Source organism: Pocillopora verrucosa, chromosome 14 (genome assembly GCF_036669915.1).
Source record: "Pocillopora verrucosa isolate sample1 chromosome 14, ASM3666991v2, whole genome shotgun sequence".
NCBI lineage: Eukaryota > Metazoa > Cnidaria > Anthozoa > Scleractinia > Pocilloporidae > Pocillopora > Pocillopora verrucosa.
The window spans coordinates 5497659-5515683 of record NC_089325.1 but is presented as its reverse complement, the minus strand read 5'-3'; the positions used below and the strand labels follow the sequence as shown (position 1 = coordinate 5515683).

At 36.5% G+C, this 18025-nt stretch overlaps 2 protein-coding genes across 3 annotated transcripts; both read left to right on the top strand.

The window, feature by feature from the left end:
* The first annotated feature begins 2673 nt into the window (after positions 1-2673).
* LOC136277988 (uncharacterized) lies at positions 2674-8638 on the top strand. Of its 2 annotated transcripts, none has more exons than XM_066161026.1 (4): positions 2674-2941; positions 4396-4782; positions 5409-5501; positions 5882-8634. In XM_066161026.1, the coding sequence occupies exons 1-4, from the start codon at positions 2887-2889 to the stop codon at positions 6100-6102; spliced, it is 756 nt and encodes a 251-aa protein (XP_066017123.1). In that variant the 5' UTR covers positions 2674-2886; the 3' UTR covers positions 6103-8634. The 2 variants fall into 2 exon arrangements, with proteins under 2 accessions (XP_066017123.1, XP_066017124.1); XM_066161027.1 differs by lacking the exon at positions 2674-2941 and adding an exon at positions 3008-4202 and having other exon boundaries at positions 5882-8638.
* A 1579-nt stretch (positions 8639-10217) lies between these two features.
* LOC136277991 (uncharacterized) lies at positions 10218-15111 on the top strand. The gene is made up of 4 exons (XM_066161035.1): positions 10218-10356; positions 11035-11421; positions 12121-12186; positions 13179-15111. Exons 1-4 carry the CDS (start codon positions 10239-10241, stop codon positions 13283-13285), a joined length of 678 nt encoding a protein of 225 aa, XP_066017132.1. The 5' UTR covers positions 10218-10238; the 3' UTR covers positions 13286-15111.
* Positions 15112-18025: the final 2914 nt, after the last annotated feature.

Here is an 18025-nt window from a genome sequence, read left to right as displayed (position 1 = left end):
GGCAATTTCTGCTACTTTCCTTTACAGAAGACTGGTGTGACCTGCTATTTGGAGAACATAACCAAAATCTATTTCTTTGTACAGAGATATTTTTGCAAAGTTCTTATGTCAGCACCTTTTATTATTGAAACCATAATCATAACATGGTGCACAATATAGAGTACAAAAGGTTCTGGTGTAGCAATCGTGTACTTTGGAAACAGGATAAGAGAGAGTTTTTAACAGATATTTGCAACAAAATTCCAGATCCAAAAATTTCTTCCACTATTTCCTCTAAAATCAGTACCTTTAAGAACTACAAATCAGCACATCAGTAATTGTTATCAGGAGTCTGAAAATCTTCTAAATCTTTCACATTTATTTCAAGTAACCTTTAATTTCACATGGATGAATAAGCATACACTCAAGATGTAGAGTGGCTTACATTTTACAAATTATTTCCCTTTTTATGGATAGACAGTGAAAGGCCTTTGCCTCATTGGTGAATCAAACCATTGTATACTGACGATAAGTGACCACAATAGAGGACAGTTGTTATTGAATGTTTGTTTGTTTGTTTTTTGCACACAATATCCAAAACAATGGAGGGGATATATTTAAAAAGCAAATTCTATTAATGGTTAAAATTAAATAACATTGGAAGATCAAATTAACTCTGCACTGTTTAGAAAACAGTTTTAGTTTCTTGTTTATGCCAAGCTCTTAATATTCAAAAGCATTCCTTATCATTTTTGTGTTCTTTCGTGTAACTTGAAAAATAAACACAGAGAAAGGAAACCACAAAGGATTAAACTTAAAGCTAAAGCAAAGTTTAATTTGAGCCATAGCTGATCCAATTACAGAGCACTTCATATTGTTATCCTGTTATACTCTCACACCGACGCAGCACCTCAGTTTCCTTAGAAACTTACCCCCTTAATTTATTTAAAAAATTGACTAACAATTAATTGCCAATAAGGGGGGAGGGGGGGGTCTGCCATTAGACGAATGCTAATAATATCGCGGACACGTCATTTCTTAGAAACAACGGAAGCTTCAAACACCATGTTTCTGGGAAATCACCCATAATTTCGAACAAAATTTCGTTGTACGCTCGTTTTCGAACCATTTCGTCCAGTCTTTAAAGAAGTGTACGATTAAGCTTGAGTTACCCATTAACAAATCGAAAGCAGAGTAGCATTTATTTATGTTGACGCTGAAAGCATTTCCACCTTCGATCCTTTCTGCGGTTGTTCTGTGCCTCACAGTTTGACATGGGTTTTCCGTTGACCCTAAAGACACAATTTCCGAAAAATCTCAATTCCTTGCTTGAGATGTCGTCATTTCACTTGATTGTCCTAACAGATAAATTTTTTATCAGAAATTTTCAGCCAGATCAGTTATTTCAACTAGAATCCTTCTTAGGAAGATTAAAAACGCTGTTCATTTTTCCGGCATTGTCGGTCGGTTCTGAAGCAGTTGCGAAGCGGAAGTCGATCGTTAAGAAGTGAAACTCATAGAATAATATGCAGGGGGAATATGCTCACACAAAACAGTTGAAGGCATGGCGCGCCTTTCCAGAAAATATTCAAACTATTTAATATGGGATGAATTATTAATATCTCTCTCCCATATTTTCTATTTTAACTTTACAGTTGTTACTATACAGTGTGTGGCAAACTGATGACTCCGCCCTTCAAGATTTCAAGACAATTGTAATGAACTATACTAAAATTGTTCTAACCAAATGTTTGGGAATTGTTTAGGCCTGTTAGATTACAGTGAAATCCTCGTGCGAGTCTTGTGAGCCTTGGTTTGTCATGTGCTGCAAGACCAAATATTATTTTTACCCTTTGAGAGTAGTGTCCTTGACCGCTATAATCGGGCTTAGTACTCGTACGATAACCGTCATCGCTAGTCGTGTTTGAGTTTGTCCTTCACCTTGCTTTGAATCCTCAACGGGAAGTTTTGTTTAGGGTTTGGTTCTCTCTTGTTCTCGAAGATTGGTCGTTGTTAAGTACTTTGTTGCTCTCTCAAATGTCTTGTGAGATTGTTTTGGTTAGCATTTGAAAAATGTGTTTATATTTACTTTGCCGAGGTCACTTGTCCGTAACTACTCAGACAGCGAAAAATGAATAATACATCATATTAAGATAGTTTGAATATTGACTTGAAAGAAGCGCCATAGAATGCTCCACGTAAACGCTTTTATCGAAAGAAACGTGGAAGTTATTTGACAAGGTTCGTAGCTAGAACTTAAAAATGGATTTTTTAATCTTTTTTTTTTTAATTAAAATGCATCCGTCCGTCAGACACTGATCCACATTGGCAATATTCTTTCTGAGAAAAAGCAGGACTGAAACTGTGATTTAAGAGGTTAAATATATCACAGGTAATATCATGACAGACCACGGTAACCTCGTTGCAGTTGAGCTGATACACGGAGCATTATGTATCGCGAAAATGCGTTAATTTGGAAATTTTGGGGATCTTGCAGATCTACAACTGAACAGACGGCGTGACTGTAGACCTCTGAACACGATTGCGTGAAAAAAAGGGTCATGTAAGCGTTCGCACTCTCTAATTATGTATGTTTAGCTTTTGAATTAATTTCTTTTCTTTTTGGTGGCTCACTCATTGGTTAGTCATCTAGGTCTGCCAGTATTCGTTATCATGATTGGCTGTTGTTCAAAACTACGCGTATTGTGTCAATAGAAACCTGTCTTGTCGTAACCTTTTGGCATCTACTTTTTCGCGAAAGAAGCAAGAAACTTATATTCTCACAGCTTTAGCAGCAGGCTAAACTGGCTTTGAAAGTAAATTTACAAGTTTGCTTTGAGCCCTTAACGCAATTATAGTGAAGGTAATCAAACTAGCTTGGGAGACGATATTTTTTCATGCAAAAATATGATGACTCCATCGCTGCTTTCAGTTTTTGATCTTGTGTTATTGTGCACCTTAGGTGAGTTGAAACAACACTAGTTATCATTCTGAGTTAATTTGAATGTAGTGATAGCAAAGTAGAGGAACTTTCAGTGAGTCAGATACGGATATAAATGCGACGTTATGCAAATTTCTTCGTAACTATTGAACTTCTTAAAACGAATAATGATCCTAAACTGCTAAATATAATAATAGCCAAAATAACAGTGAGTAGTTTGAGTGTATTCTTGCCGCTTTGTTATCCTGGTATGGAGCGGAAGAGGTGAATTTGTGGAAAGCGAAATGGCTGATCGATAGTAACCAATGAAGCGCATCGGTTGAGAAGAGGTATCGCTACTGTAGATTAATAGCTTGCGAAAAGCTTTATTTCAAGCCTTGATGGCTGAAATCTGCGTAACAATAACGAAGTTATTACAACGGACTTCAAAGTAGCTGACTAAGAAAACCCAGAGTTTATTTCAAATGGTTAACCTCTCCAAGGATGGGTTAGACGCTCATTTATCACATATTGATTGATAAGCACAGAGATGTATATAATATATCACATATTAAAATAGTTTGATGACTGACTCGGGAGGTGCGCCATAGAAAACTCGAAAGAAAGGTGGAAATTGTAAGAAGACGTTCGTAGCTGGAACCTTAAAATGAAATCTCGGAGATATTAATCATTTGTTTTGATTATTTTTTTTATGTAAAATGCACCCGTTTCTCAGAAACTGCTCCATGCTGGCAATATCCTTTCTGAGAAAAAGCGGAACTGAAACTATGATCTAAGAGGTTAAATATATCGCGAAGCAATATAATGACGTGGTAACCTCTTGCAAGCAGCTGAGCTAATACACGGAGCAGTTTTTATCGAGAAACTGCATTAATTTGGAAATTTGAGGATTTGGCAGATCCACAACTGAACAGACGGCGTGACTGTAGACCTTTGAGCTCGATTGCGTCAAAAAGAAGGGTCATTCCAAGGAAACTAACTACGAATTAAATTTCACTATCCGTAGCCATCCTCGCTACATTTGTGGCTCATTCTTACCTGTTCGATGTCCCACCATACCAAAATAACATTGTAACAGGCTTTTACCGCAAAACATTTGATATGATTGATATATTGGGAGCAACAGTTTGTTGTAATGTTTTTTAATGAGAGGTGAAACAGTAGTTTCAAGACTCCCTTCATCTAAAGGTTGCTTCTTTACGGAGTGTCTGTTATCTGTACGTCACAGTGCTAGTCAACCTATGCAGTATGTTATGGCCAGCCACGGAGCTGTCTGTGAAAGGTGTGCAAACATTAAGAAACAGAGTTTAAAGGACGGACTATAAAAAATTGACTGCCAGTGAGGGGAGATAATTAGAATACTATAGAGTATTAAGGGGGGATCAGGTAAATTTTATCATGAACAATCAAACTTCTCCAACCCTCCCCCCCATTCACGTTCAAGAATGACTATTGCCTTATCATGTCTTTTCCAGTGTCCATTCATGCTAAAGTTTATCCAAGTATGATCTCTGCTCCGGATAAGACAATAAAAGCCTTCATTGGTGACACTGTGTCATTTAGGTGGCACTACAATTCAGGAGATCTAAAAAATGATCTCTTCGAGGTGGTGTTTGGGACTTCGGAGAGTCCTGGGTTCCTGAAAACAAAGTTGGTAGTTGTCAACTCGAGTGGATTTGCCTCAACAAGGTCCTCATATAAGTCATCTGTGGGTTGGGCAGGGAACTTGACATCCTCCATCGCAATGTTTGAACTTTACAATGTAAAACTTGAAGATGGCAAGACGTATGGACTAGTGGTGGAATATGGACTACAGTATACCCCGTTGACAGGCTCGGTCCAGCTTCAAGTTGAGTCCAGACGTAAGTAGTATCGTTCAAGAGAGCACAGAGAATATTCGTTAAAACAAAAAATTGTATTTCAGGTTACTGTGATTATGGTTCATTTGTGGGTTATACGACGGGGTCCGCGTAAAAGAGGTACATGAATATATCTTTAATAGTGGCAACGATTTATAAGGTTAAAAGGGCATTGCTATGTTCAGTAGGGATCATAGTTGTAGTTCCTTGATCGGAAGGGTCCCTGAAATCTCCCAAAAGAGAGCCGCACTGAGTTATCAAGAGAAATCGCCAGCAGTAATTCCAAGATCCCTACGAATTGCGAGTATGATTCCTTTCACGGTAATTGCAGATTATTGTTATTTCTTGTTCGTAAATAAAACTAAAACTATCATTCTACAAAAGTTTCGTTAATGGACGAACCTTCGTTAATGGACAAACACTTCATTTAGTTACTGGAAGATTGATCAAGAAAGTTGTGTTCTATCCCTGATCTATCGAGAATTGAGGCCACCGCTGCGCAACAGGGGCGGAAAAATATTCTTCATCATACTATTCTTACCACCTTTAAACTTCTTCACTCAACAGCTTGTATTTCCAAAGTTTTAACACTGCCAGGTATGAAAGTTGATTTTCTCATAAATTATTAGACACAGGTCCACCAGAAACCGCTACTCCACCACAGAGAAATGTCACCACAGCTGCAAGAGCTACAAATACAGGGTCTCCAGATACGTCGAAAGGTAATGTTCGTATCCTTCTGGTTTACCCATCCTAAGTTACAGTACTATTGCACCAGCAAGCCTGTTGATAATTTACACAAGAATTGTAAATGAAACTATTTTTCTTCAATAGCTTTTTATCTTCTTAATAATATACATTATCCACTCTACAAACCTACCAACCCATTTTCAGGACCGGTAGCCTGAGTACAGACTGCAAGTGATTTCGCATATCACAAGTTGAAACATTTCAGTACTATCCAACATGTAAGAATACTTTCATTCCCATTAATTAACCTCCAAACGGACCTTCTCACTCATTTAGCCATATTGCCTCTTACCTTATCTGCTTTCTTAACTACTACATATTACTACAGTTGTTGTTTCTATTTCTGTTCTAGAGTCTATCGTTGCAGTGCCAAAAAAAATATCAGAAGAATCCTTCTTTAAATTGGTGGTGTCAAGTGGAATCATCTTATGCGTTGCGATAACACTCGGTTTTGGCTATTGGTTTCATAGAAGGAGAAATAAATGTGTCGCAGATAATTTTAAAAGTAACCGCCGAAAGGTATTTTGTGTTTCAGTCCTGGGAGGTTCATGCTATGAAAATTCGAAGGTCTAAACACCCTGTTACTGCTATAATAGCATCAGTTAATAGTTTAATATTGTTACAAGACAATTTAGTGATATTTCTGTGTTTGTTTGGAGCATTTATATAAGTTTTTTTAATATTTTAGCCATTCTCAATTCATTCGAGTTTCTTTTATTGTAATGCTCTAAAAATTCCCTGTAGCGATCTTTCCTGGTAAATTACTTCTCAGAGAAGTTGCCAGCTGAACTTACGTCTGTAAATTAGTTCTTTTCATACGATGATTTTTCTCGCTGCCACTTGTTCAAAATTAACACCAACATCGAATAGATAAGCAGAAATTTTGATTGACTTCTCACTTTTATTACTTGGTAAGTTAATATTTTTTTCATTTTGAAGCTTTGAGTTCAATCTTTGTTTTCTTAGTTAGAGTTGATTACTTCAAAGAGACATTTTCCGCTTCTTCAGATACATTCCTTTGCTTTTAATTTACTTATGAATTCTAGCTGATTTTCAACGTAGCTGTAAATGATGTCGCAATGAATTAACAAACTAATTCCTTGACTTCTCATGAAGCAAAGTAAACTTTTCACTGCCACAGCAATAGCTAAGCTAACTTATCTAGGCAAAGATTTAAATCAAAGAAGACAAACAAAAGGACTTGCATCCAATGATGCACTTTCTGATCCCACTTCAGCAGGAGAGACGGAGTCGTGAAGAAGTTAACTTAATCATATAAACCACAGGGTCCTCGACTACCAGGCCTGATGAGTTTGAGACGCACTTGATTAGGCTCAGACAAAATTATGCTTATAAAGTGAAGATTAGAGCTGTTCAAAATATTTATTTTGACAGTCAAGTATTGTTATGATGCTCTAAAATATATCGCACGTAACTGTCGCAAACGAGAGGCACAAAAGGGAATGAAGGCAATTTAGTTTATTACGCTTGGAAGTCCCTTAACCCAGGCTAAACAGATGTATATGAAAAATAGCGTCTTGGCGCATAAATTAGATTTGAAAGGTTCCCACGCTGTTGATGTTGATCTTTTAAGCGTCGAGTACCAGTCATGACCTTGAATCAGCTTTAACAATGTTTTGCCGGAACACTACAGCTATTTATAACTGTCACACACTAGCAAAAATTCAAATTTTAGCTTATAGCCCGCGGTAAAAAAAACTCACTTCCTGTTATTACCAAATCGAGCGATACAGATGCTTCAGCTTAAATATCTTCGTAGCAATAACAATACATTTTATCGAAGTTTGTAGAAACTGTTTAGAAAACCCACAAGCACAGTTTTATCAATCAAATAAATAGCATTTCCAGAGATTAGCTCTGGGTGATCTAACGTTGTAAACAACTCCGTCTCCTCGAAATTATCATGCACGCACCATTAGCTTGAAAGGTCAATTTCTGAGAAAAGCAGAGTAGAATTTCATCAGCCAATTAGTTAGTTGCTTCGTGAAGCGAGCAGTCTAAGTTTACCTTACAGGTGACCGTTTTCATTTAGGTTTTGTTATAAATTCAGAACTCAAGTCATGAATAAATGATACAGTCGATTAACTCTCAGACAATTGAATGGTCCAAACTAGCAAAGGCGGGAAATTTGTTACCGTGCGAGATATCAAAGTATCTGTTTGCTCACCCAATTCGTATTCAGCGTTCGGCCGTATTCCAATCGATAATTTCGCTTTCTGAACAAAATTTCCAATTCTATGATGGCACGTAAATTAACTTTTCAAGAAGTGAGTTCATTGTTTGAGAGAAAGTTGTCTGAAAGGTCAGGTCTCTCCTGAAGTCTACTATGAAAAAGAATTCGCGCAGGATGAAAAAAAAGAAAGTAGACTATAAAAGGCTGCCAGTATCTCAGAAGAAAAATCCTTTCACTGGACGTGTAGGGGAAAGAGGAAACAACATGAAAAGGGGGTATAACGTCAGCTTAAACGATATAGAACGCCAGCCTGCCAAACAGCCGAAACTCGCACACATCAAGAATGCCAACTCAAGCGCCGAGGCTCAAGTAAACATAAACCGCAGTGTGAACGTGAATAACTCTAATGGTTCAAATTCAAACGCCAATCAAACTGTAAAGGCAAGCACCCCTTACACACCAAACACGACCACATGCATCACCAACACCGCAAACGCAAACACCATCTCCTCCATTAACACAACCTCAAGCACAACCAGCACTGCAAACACATGCATCATCCTTACAGTAAACGCGACAACGAACACAAACCTGGCCCAGCAAAATAAAAAAGATGATGAAGTAGAATTTGTAAAGACCTCTCACAGAAGCGCCTCAAAGGCCGGTAAATTCCATCTCTCGGAACAGGACATTAGCACCATTTCAACTGGAGACTGGCTCACCGACCATATTGTAGGTGCAGCTCAGTCTGTTCTGAGGGAACAGTTCCCTCACGCAAGAGGATTGGAAAATACAACTTTGTGGCCTATTTTTAATTTTTCTGTTCAAAAAGGCCAATTTTCATAAATCCTGAATACTGGCAGCCATCATTGGGTGTTGGTATCTACTGTAGGATGCTACACTCCTTCTGTAGTTTATCTGTACGACAGCCTGTTTTCGGGAAGAATTGCAGCCCTCGTGCAGAAACAGATTGCATCAATTATATACGAGGAAGGAACCAGTTTTAAGGTCATTGTACCAAATGTGCAACACCAGAACAATTCCGATGACTGTGGAGTTTATGCTATTGCTTTTCTGGTTTCGCTACTACATGGCCTCAATCCTTCTAATCTGACATTTGACAGGAAGCTGATAAGACAACATCTTTTAAAGAGCCTGGAGAGTGGATCATTCGACCCCTTTCCCCTCTCTAAAGTACCCGAGTGTCGAGACAGGAGGCCACTTTTTGTTCAAGAGGTCTCGGTAATGTGCGAGTGTAGAATGCCGAGGGAAGAGTCAGACTCGAAGTCTCCTTCTCGTTGTGTGAAATGTTGTAGCTGCAAGGAGTTTTTTCACAGGAAATGCATTTCAACAATTATTTTGGAAGATTCAAGTGCAAACTGGCGTTGTCCAAACTGCGAAAGAGCCCTTAAGCAGGAAGAGAAAATTAACCATTAATTTAACATGTAGTATTAAAAACTGATTCTCAGAACTTCCCATTAATTGTTTATTAAGATAATCGTCGAAGTGAAATATATATGTGTAGTAATTTTTTATCTATTTAGAAGTCAGCTAAAAGAATTTTTAAAATGTATTCATGAGAAACTGTTTCTTATAGATCTTTCCCTCAGTACGCTCTTGCGTTTAGAATTGAAAATCCTCATCTAATTATTGTAAAAAATATTATCGTAGAATATTTTCAATGATGATCAGGGCACAACGCAGATAGAGAAAATATAATAGGTGAGACAAGTCACGGATTATCCTTGTCGACAAAAGTAATATCGCCTGCTACATTATATTCAAACTTAATCTCCGTCCAATCGAGGTAATGTACAATTTTTTTTATCAATTACCATATTAGAAATAACAATATATCGCTTAAACTCTGAACGTAACTGCGTTAAATTTATTTCATCAGAAAACCAGAAGATTTCCGGTGTTTTAAAATCCTCCTTTTGACAGATTTCGTGAAGATGTCATTACGTTGTAGTTGTGATCGGCCATCCGTGAAAAGGAGGCGTCAAATGTATTTTGTGGAATCTGTCACATAGGTTAGCAACGGAAAAAAATGCAAAATATCTTAACGCTCATACAAAGTCATGAGCGAAAACGAAGTAAGTGTTCCTTTCTACTCTATTTTGCGGCTCTAAAATGCGAAATAGGGCCTTCATGAAAACATCGGGCGAGCTCGGATCTCGTCATCAGAAATCTACCCGAGATGACCTCTGGTGTTGTAACATCCTCCTTTTGACAGATTTCGTGGAGGTGTTACTATGTTGTAGTTGTAATCGGCCATCCGTGAAAAGGAGGCATCGCAAAAATTTAGTGGAGTCTGTAATATAGGTAAGCAACGGAAAAAAATGCAAATATCTTAAGGCTAATTCGAAGTCATGAGCGAAAACGAAGCACGTGTTCGTTTCTACTCTGTTTTGCGGCTCTAATATGCTAAATAGGGCCTTCATCACGAAGACAACATCGGGCGAGCTCGGATTTCGTAATCGGAAATCTACCCGAGATGACCTCCTTCTGACGGATGTCGGAGTGCGCTTTCCATTCTCGATACGTGATCCACAGCGGAATTACTCTGAAGTGGCCGGCCAACATGGCGTTTCTCTTATGCGGTTTGGTTTGTACTCTAATACTGATTCAAGGTAAGTTGACTGTTAATGCTCAAGACATACATTAGCGATATACTTAGCTTTCGAGATGATGAAAGACTCGCCATTTCCAAATGTATATTTTTAATTAGAGATGGAAACCGAAAGCAGCCTTCGACATTGCCCAAACCGATTTCTCATTCTGCCGAAAAAATGCAAACATGTGCATGTATTTTTAAAACGTTATAGTGCACTTAAAAGGATTGGAGAGCATTTTAAGAAGAGTTTTGAAGGAAAAAAAGTAAGGTATTTCTCTGTGAAATAACTGATCTCCAATAAAAGTTATGCATATATCAACGATAATTTTTTATGCGTCTTAGCCGTCCATTGTCTTCCTGCTTTTCTCGGAAACAAGACACACAACTGAAGAAACCTATTGAGATATCAATATGAATAAACACCAGAAAACACCATCGAATATATTTGTAAATGAAGATGGGCAATTGTTTGTAGTAGTTTTCCTCATTCTTTTGTTCCTGATCTTCGCAGAATCAAAATAGCTACTTTGACCAAAATGAGAGTTCCGTTATGCGTGTGAACGTATAGCTGGAAGAGTACTTACACCAAAGTGAAAAGTTACCTAGAGTCTACATGAATAAATCAGATTATGCCCTAAGAAAAATTCTGAAGGTTATTTTTTAAACCAGTTCCTTTCCGATTCAAATTTTGCAGTTCCGATGGCAACTGCAGGAGATGTCTGTAATGATTCTGCCATTATAGTTACAGTCAATACAGGAACGGATGCAAGACTCTTTTACAACAGATCGAATCTTGAGAATGGAAAATATTTTCTTGGCTATCGTGCATACGCACTTTCGTCCTTATTCGCATTCATAAACAAAACTGAATCGGTAGGCACATGTACTGAACCAGTGATGGAGATTTGTTCGAACGGAAAGGCAAAATTCATGGGATGGAACCAAACCCTCTTGATGATAAAAATCGTCAATGTCGCTGTCAATGATAGTGGAAAGTACAAAGTCGTGGCCTTGTTCTCAGATAAACATTATAATCCGAAAACAGAGAAATGCTTACAAGTACACCATCTGAATGTATCAGGTAAGCAATAGATATGCTATCGTTTCTCGTTAGAGAACGATGAAATATCAAGCAATCCTAAACAAAATTTAATAGTTTAAAAACTGGTGTTTGGTTTACATTTCTCCTCCTCATGTCTTTAATAGTAAAGCCTAGATTTTCAAGAGAACTTTCATTACAAGTCTAGATTCGCTCTTCCGGATTAAAACATAGTCTAGATATTATGTAATTATTTAACTCTGTGCTGGTTTATTGATGGGGCATCTTGAATGATTACTTTAAAGTGTACACTTATTTTCCTGCTACTGTTTCCCATTAGAGAGCAAGGAGATATCTAAGGGTATCGACTTTTTCATTCTCAAGTAACCACCATATTAAACTGCTTGAGACTTTTGTGTTGTTATTTTTCGCAGTTCTGTGCTTCAGATCTTTCAAAATATATTTCAAAAGCATATAATATTTAGTACATTCTGTACAGTTAACGTAAAGGAAATCCGTATTCAGGACCACTGTCTCTCCTGTTCCTTGAATCTGAGCATTTCTACCGCGAAAATCTACTTTTAAAATCATTGTGTAAACTAAGGCTGTCCAGCATGGTTTATTCTAAACAATTTCTGCCATGAATTGATAATCCCACTGTATATCTATAAGTTTTCTACTAAATTCATACGTCAAGTGCACAATTTGAAGCTGTTTGATATATTATCATTCATGTTTTAGAAATAGAAACCACTACAAGTCCAACTTCTCAGTGGACTCAAGTCCACAGCCCCAGCAGCAGCTCAGGTAAGCGTTGCTAGGGGGATAATTACATCATCAACTGAGTTGATAATGTACTTGACAATCATAAGTTAAGAGATCCAAAAGCGGACGTCTGGAACGTTACCCTCTAGTCAGAGGGAATTCACAGCTAGATATGAGATATAGATATAGGTAGATATAGGTAGTAGTAAATGTCATCTTGGTAACAATAATAAAAAGCCCCATAGTGCGATATGGCACTTTCAAATAGTGATATATTTTTAACGTTGCTCCTAAATATTTATAAAAGAAAAATTCTTTCGAACTTAAAATTTTATGTTCTATCAAAAGTATGCCAACAACATAAAGAGCAAGTAGCCTTTAAAATATAAGGATAATTAGCAAATTTCGCATCAACATTTCTCAGCTCTGCAAGGACCTTTAGCTGCAAATCTCACCTTTTGACCGGCCATATTGGATTCCTCTACGTTCACTACCTCGCAGAAATACATTTGTGAATATGCACAATGCCTCTGGATATGCAGAGGGAATATGCTTATACAGGACGTGTAGTTGAAGGCATAACGTGCCTTTCAAGTCAATACTCAAACTATTTTAAAATGTGATGAATTATTCATATTTCTGTGCCATATTTTCTATCTTAACTTTTGCTGCTACACAGTGTGTGGCAAACTGATGACTCCGTCCCTCAAGAACTATACTAAAATAGTTCTAACCAAGTGTTTGAGAACTGTTTAGGCCTGTTAAATAATCTTGAAATCCTTGTGTGAGTCTCGGTGTGAGCAGTGGTTGCAAGACCACACATTATTTTTACCCTCTGATAGTAGTGTCTTTGACCATTGTAGTAGGGCTTAATCTATTCGTATACTAATCATCGCCAGTCATGTTTGGGTAAACGGGTCTTTCCCTATCTTTTTTCCTTTCTTCCTTTTTTCAATTTGTTTACCGGTTCTTAAATGTTTCTCTCTTTTACTTCAATTCTCAGATTGAATATTGTATTCTTTTTATTTTTCTAGCCAACAGCATTTCAGCAAGGGCCTTACGAGCCTACGACAATCTTGCGTGGATAATAAAAACTGTTACTATAGCTGTCGTCATGAGTGTAAATCCCAGTACTGGGTAATTGCCATTTACAACTGCTGGAAATATTTTCAGAGACTGCTGTACAATTGAGAAGTAAACATAGATATGAAATAGCAGAGAGATTGAAAATGTTCGATGAAAACGGAGGCGTTTTAGGTCGGTCAGTCTGAGGCTTGAACTCATTATTTCAGTCTAGACCAATGTAAGTGCCATTCCCTTCAAGTTCCAGTTTTTTTTCAAAAATTTTTTGGAATAAAATAGCTTGTTTAGACAAATTCTTCTCTCTGGGTATTTTTCTCATACATTAATTCCACCCAGTTTGTAGCCTCAACTGAAGATTATTCTGTTTAGAGGTTTCTCTTATATGGCGTAGCACATGTTTTGAGGACACACCACCGAAGACTGATGACTATTCCGCCCAAAACAAGCCTTTACATTGGTTGCGTCATGTAAGAGTAGCTTCCATAAGCAGTCATTCTTATACAGGGAGTCACTAAAATTAAAAATTGTTTTGATTTCCTTGTTGTTAGTGTTCAGAAGTATGAAATTATACCTATGTCGTCGAATGCTTAATGTTAGATGTTCGATTTTCAGATTATCCTTGTCTTATTTATTGTGTGGGTTTCCCACATTTTGTCAAGGCCCGCGAAATTTATTTACTTTTAATTTATTTATTTGTCTATGAGAGAGAAGTGCTTGTCACGTGGTTTCTATTTGGCGTTCAGTGAGCCGAGAAGACTGGATTCTAATTAGTGTTTTTACACGGTCTGCTTTAGATTCCATCCATCAAAACCACCTCGGTCGAGAGGGACTGAGATGGAATGATGGACACCACATGACATGTTTTACTGATTGAAAATTGAGCGCATTATTTGTTTGGGAAAATGCGTCAAAACCAATTTTACCCAAGAAATGGTAATTATTAATTTATTGTTCGACTGTACTGTTATAAAAAAATTTTGCACAATTTTATGCAGATATTTCATATATTTAAAAGGTGCCCAGGTGTTAGGTAATTTTGGTGGATGCTAGGAATGGACATCCACCAAAACACTGACCAAAACCATCCACATTACTTTTTTTGGTTTGTTTTATCTATAGCCACTGTTTGATCTTCAGGGAGGCAAAATATTTATATTCCACAAAGCATCAGCAGTTAGTGCTCCGGCTAGTTATTTTTTTATAGTGCACAATTACTGAATGACCAAACGTTCATAATGAAATCATAACTCAAAACACGTAAAATAAAGTGGTGTAGGTGAATGTTTCTCTCCATCCACCAAAACCACCATGACAATTTCTGCTACTTTCCTTTACAGAGGACTGGTGTGACCTGCTATTTGGAGAAGATAACCACAATCTATTTCTTTGTACAGAGATGTTTTTGCAAAGTTCTTATGTCAGCATTTTTTATTATTAAAACCATAATCATAATATGGTGCACATTATAGACTACAAAAGGTTCTGGTGTGGCAATCGTGTACCCTTGAAACAGGATAAGAGAGAGTTTTAACAGATATTTGCAACAAAATTCCAGATCCAAAAATTTTTTCCACCATTTCCTCTAAAATCAGTACCTTTAAGAACTACAAATCAGCACATCAGTAATTGTCATCAGGGGTCTGAAAATCTTATAAATCTTTCACATTTATTTCAAGTAACCTTTAATGGATGAATAAGCATACACTCAAGATGTAGAGTGGCTTACATTTTACAAATTATTTCCCCTTTTATGGATAGACAGTGAAAGGCCCTTGCCACATTGGGGAATCAAACTATTGTATACCATGATAAGTGACCACAATAGAGGACAGTTGTTATTGAATGTTTGTTTGTTTGTTTGTTTTTTTGCACACAATATCCAAAATAATGGAGGGGATAAATTCAAATAGCAAAGGGTTAAAATTAAATAACATTGGGAGATTATACTAACTTTGTACTGTTTAGAAAACAGTTTCTTATTTATGCCAAGCTCTTAATATTCAAAAGCATTCCTTATCATTTTTGTGTTCTTTTGTGTACCTTGAAAAATAAACACAGAGAAAGGAAACCACAAAGGATTAAACTTAAAGCTAAAGCAAAGTTTAATTTGAGCCACAGCTGATCCAATTACAGAGCACTTCATATTGTAACCCATTTAGCAGTAAAGTTCATCTATATATTTGCCAGCTTGTCACAAGTCTTACCCCTCTCCTCGAAGTCTCTATAAACATATTTTTCTTTGTGGTTCCTAATTGGTGATAAGTATATTACAGCTCCTCAATTTCTCTCTCTCAAGACGAGGTAACTCTAAATTTAATATAGTAATGGACTTGATAAAACTCAAACTAATACATAGATTTAGCCAAGCCTAAAAACGGAGCTCTTGTTAGTTTATATTCTAGCCCCTCATTATAATAAAAACTGTTATAAAACTCTTCAGCACTGGCTGTAGAAGAGTTTCTTCGAGGGGGATTGAGAGACCAGTCAGGGGGGTGGGAAGGGAAGGGAAGAATTGGCGAGGTCTGGAATTCTCACAACTTGCGATGAAATGCATGCTGGTCAGCGGTATCTTCAAGAAGTTGTAGACCTTCGTTGTTGTTCCTGGTGTGATGAGCAAATTCTCGAAGATAGAGAGTCTTTTCTTCAGAAGAAGAAGTGTGCGATGTCAGCATCAGTTGAAATTATATTCTTTTGAGCGTGACTGATAATTTTGGTTCGGGAAAATGAGCAAAAACTGAAAGAAACGACGGTAAACTACTACGGGTCTAGACATCACCAGTCGATCGAAGAGTATACACGTGATAACAGTGAATTAGTAAATCAAGACGCCAGAATCGTATGGGCTTCACTTATATCTTCTCTTGAAGTTTCCAGGTATGACTGCTTGTTTCATGATTGTCCTCAGGCTGGAAATACACGGCGTCTTTTAGTGATTCTTTCTGTTATTTGATTCGGTAACCTCTGATGTAACGGGAATATATATATAACAGCGTAATATGTGACTTAAACACAGTCTATATACTGTAAGATTTTACGCCCCTAACTCAGTCGGTAGATTAATTATAATAAATTAATGTATAATAAATTATACTACTGGCGTAAAATTTACATTATATATATCACCGACTGGAAGAAATTACGCCGTTAGTTACTAGCGTAAAATCTTACAGATATATATATATATATATACAACATGTTAAAATGAAACATAACAATAAACGTTGTTGATATGTAAAAGTATTAATTTGATTATCTACCAGCAAGCTGTTGAATTATATTTCAAACCAACTGTTTTCCACAATTTGTAAACACCATTACAAAATAATAGTCAGGGAAACATACATCATGTTTGAAATGTTGTGTTAATAGTAAGTGAACAGGATTGAGGAGGGTGTATGTGGGAATAGGCTTTCTTGTCTGTATTGTTAATTTGCTGATCACTCTTGTTGCCCATGTTTTGATGAGGTTGGGCTGTCAACAGAGGATTTTAGTTGGCAGTGGCTTTTTTCAAACTTGGAAACTATCATCGTGAAAGTCATACTCATACATACTCATTCTTATTCTGATAAACTAGTTTTAAGAAGGATACAATATCTTATTACAAATATTTGATGTATAGCTAGGTTGTGCACAAATATTTAATTTAACTATACTTTTATAGCCAATACTAATCCCTACACATGATTAAATGTTAGTAGGATCAGTGGAAAAATGTACCAAACATCTGCAAGATTTGATGTAATTATTTTAATTACATGAATATTAACTGATACTAGGAGATCTAAGAATATTCAAAAGAATGTAAATTTTTTTGAAAAATTAGAACTCAGCATAGGCCAAACAAACAAGATTCTTAGAAAAAGAAATGTGTATTAATGAAGACAGCTAAGCAACCTTTTTACTGGTTTTATATGTTGAAAACACACATGCACATGCAGATTTCTTATAAACCTGTGGTTCAAGCCTGCCTTGACCTCAAAATTTTAATGCACACCTTAAAAGGAGAAGAAATAAATTTCAAGTTTTTTTTTAATACAGTTTAGGAGTTTTCAGGTAAAATTGAGTCAAACAAAGAAATTTTCACAACTAATTTGATAGGTTAGCCTACCTAGAACAATCAACTTTTTTCAACTTTATGTACAAATAAGACTAGATATGTACCAATGATGTACAAACAAACTATCTGTGGTAAGAGGGCACGCTTTCCTTTCTTCAATTTAAAATATGCTGAGGTTATCATCTTTCCACAAGCTGAGATGTTATTTGAGTAAATATCCAGAGAAGGATAAAAGGCAAGATATGGTCTGTACAACTTTCTTATTTCAATTTTATAACCTATTAAGCTAAGTCATTTATATTCTTGCTGTGTGCATTATGCAGATGCCAATTAATTTAACTTTCATGCAGGTCAAAGTAAATTCATGAATTAAAATAGCAGAGCCCATTTTAATTTCAGTCCTAATCAAAGGGGAATCTTTGCTTTTCCAGTTTCCCACCCTTTAAAACTTACATATCTTGCCACCAATTCTTTATATCAATGTTAAGTTAATGAGTATTGGTAAGAAACACCATGCATTAATGAAAGCTTGAGCAAGAGTATTTAATGAAATTCAAAAAAATATATTACATGTTACAATGTGGCAACTTACACAACAAAATTATATAATCACACAATTCCAAACAAATAAAGTCAGGGAACCTGCTTCAACTTTTGAGGGCTTGGGGTAGAAATAAATAAGTATGGAAAACAGTTACAATACAAAGTTGAAAGTTTAAAAGCTAAGAGATATACATTACA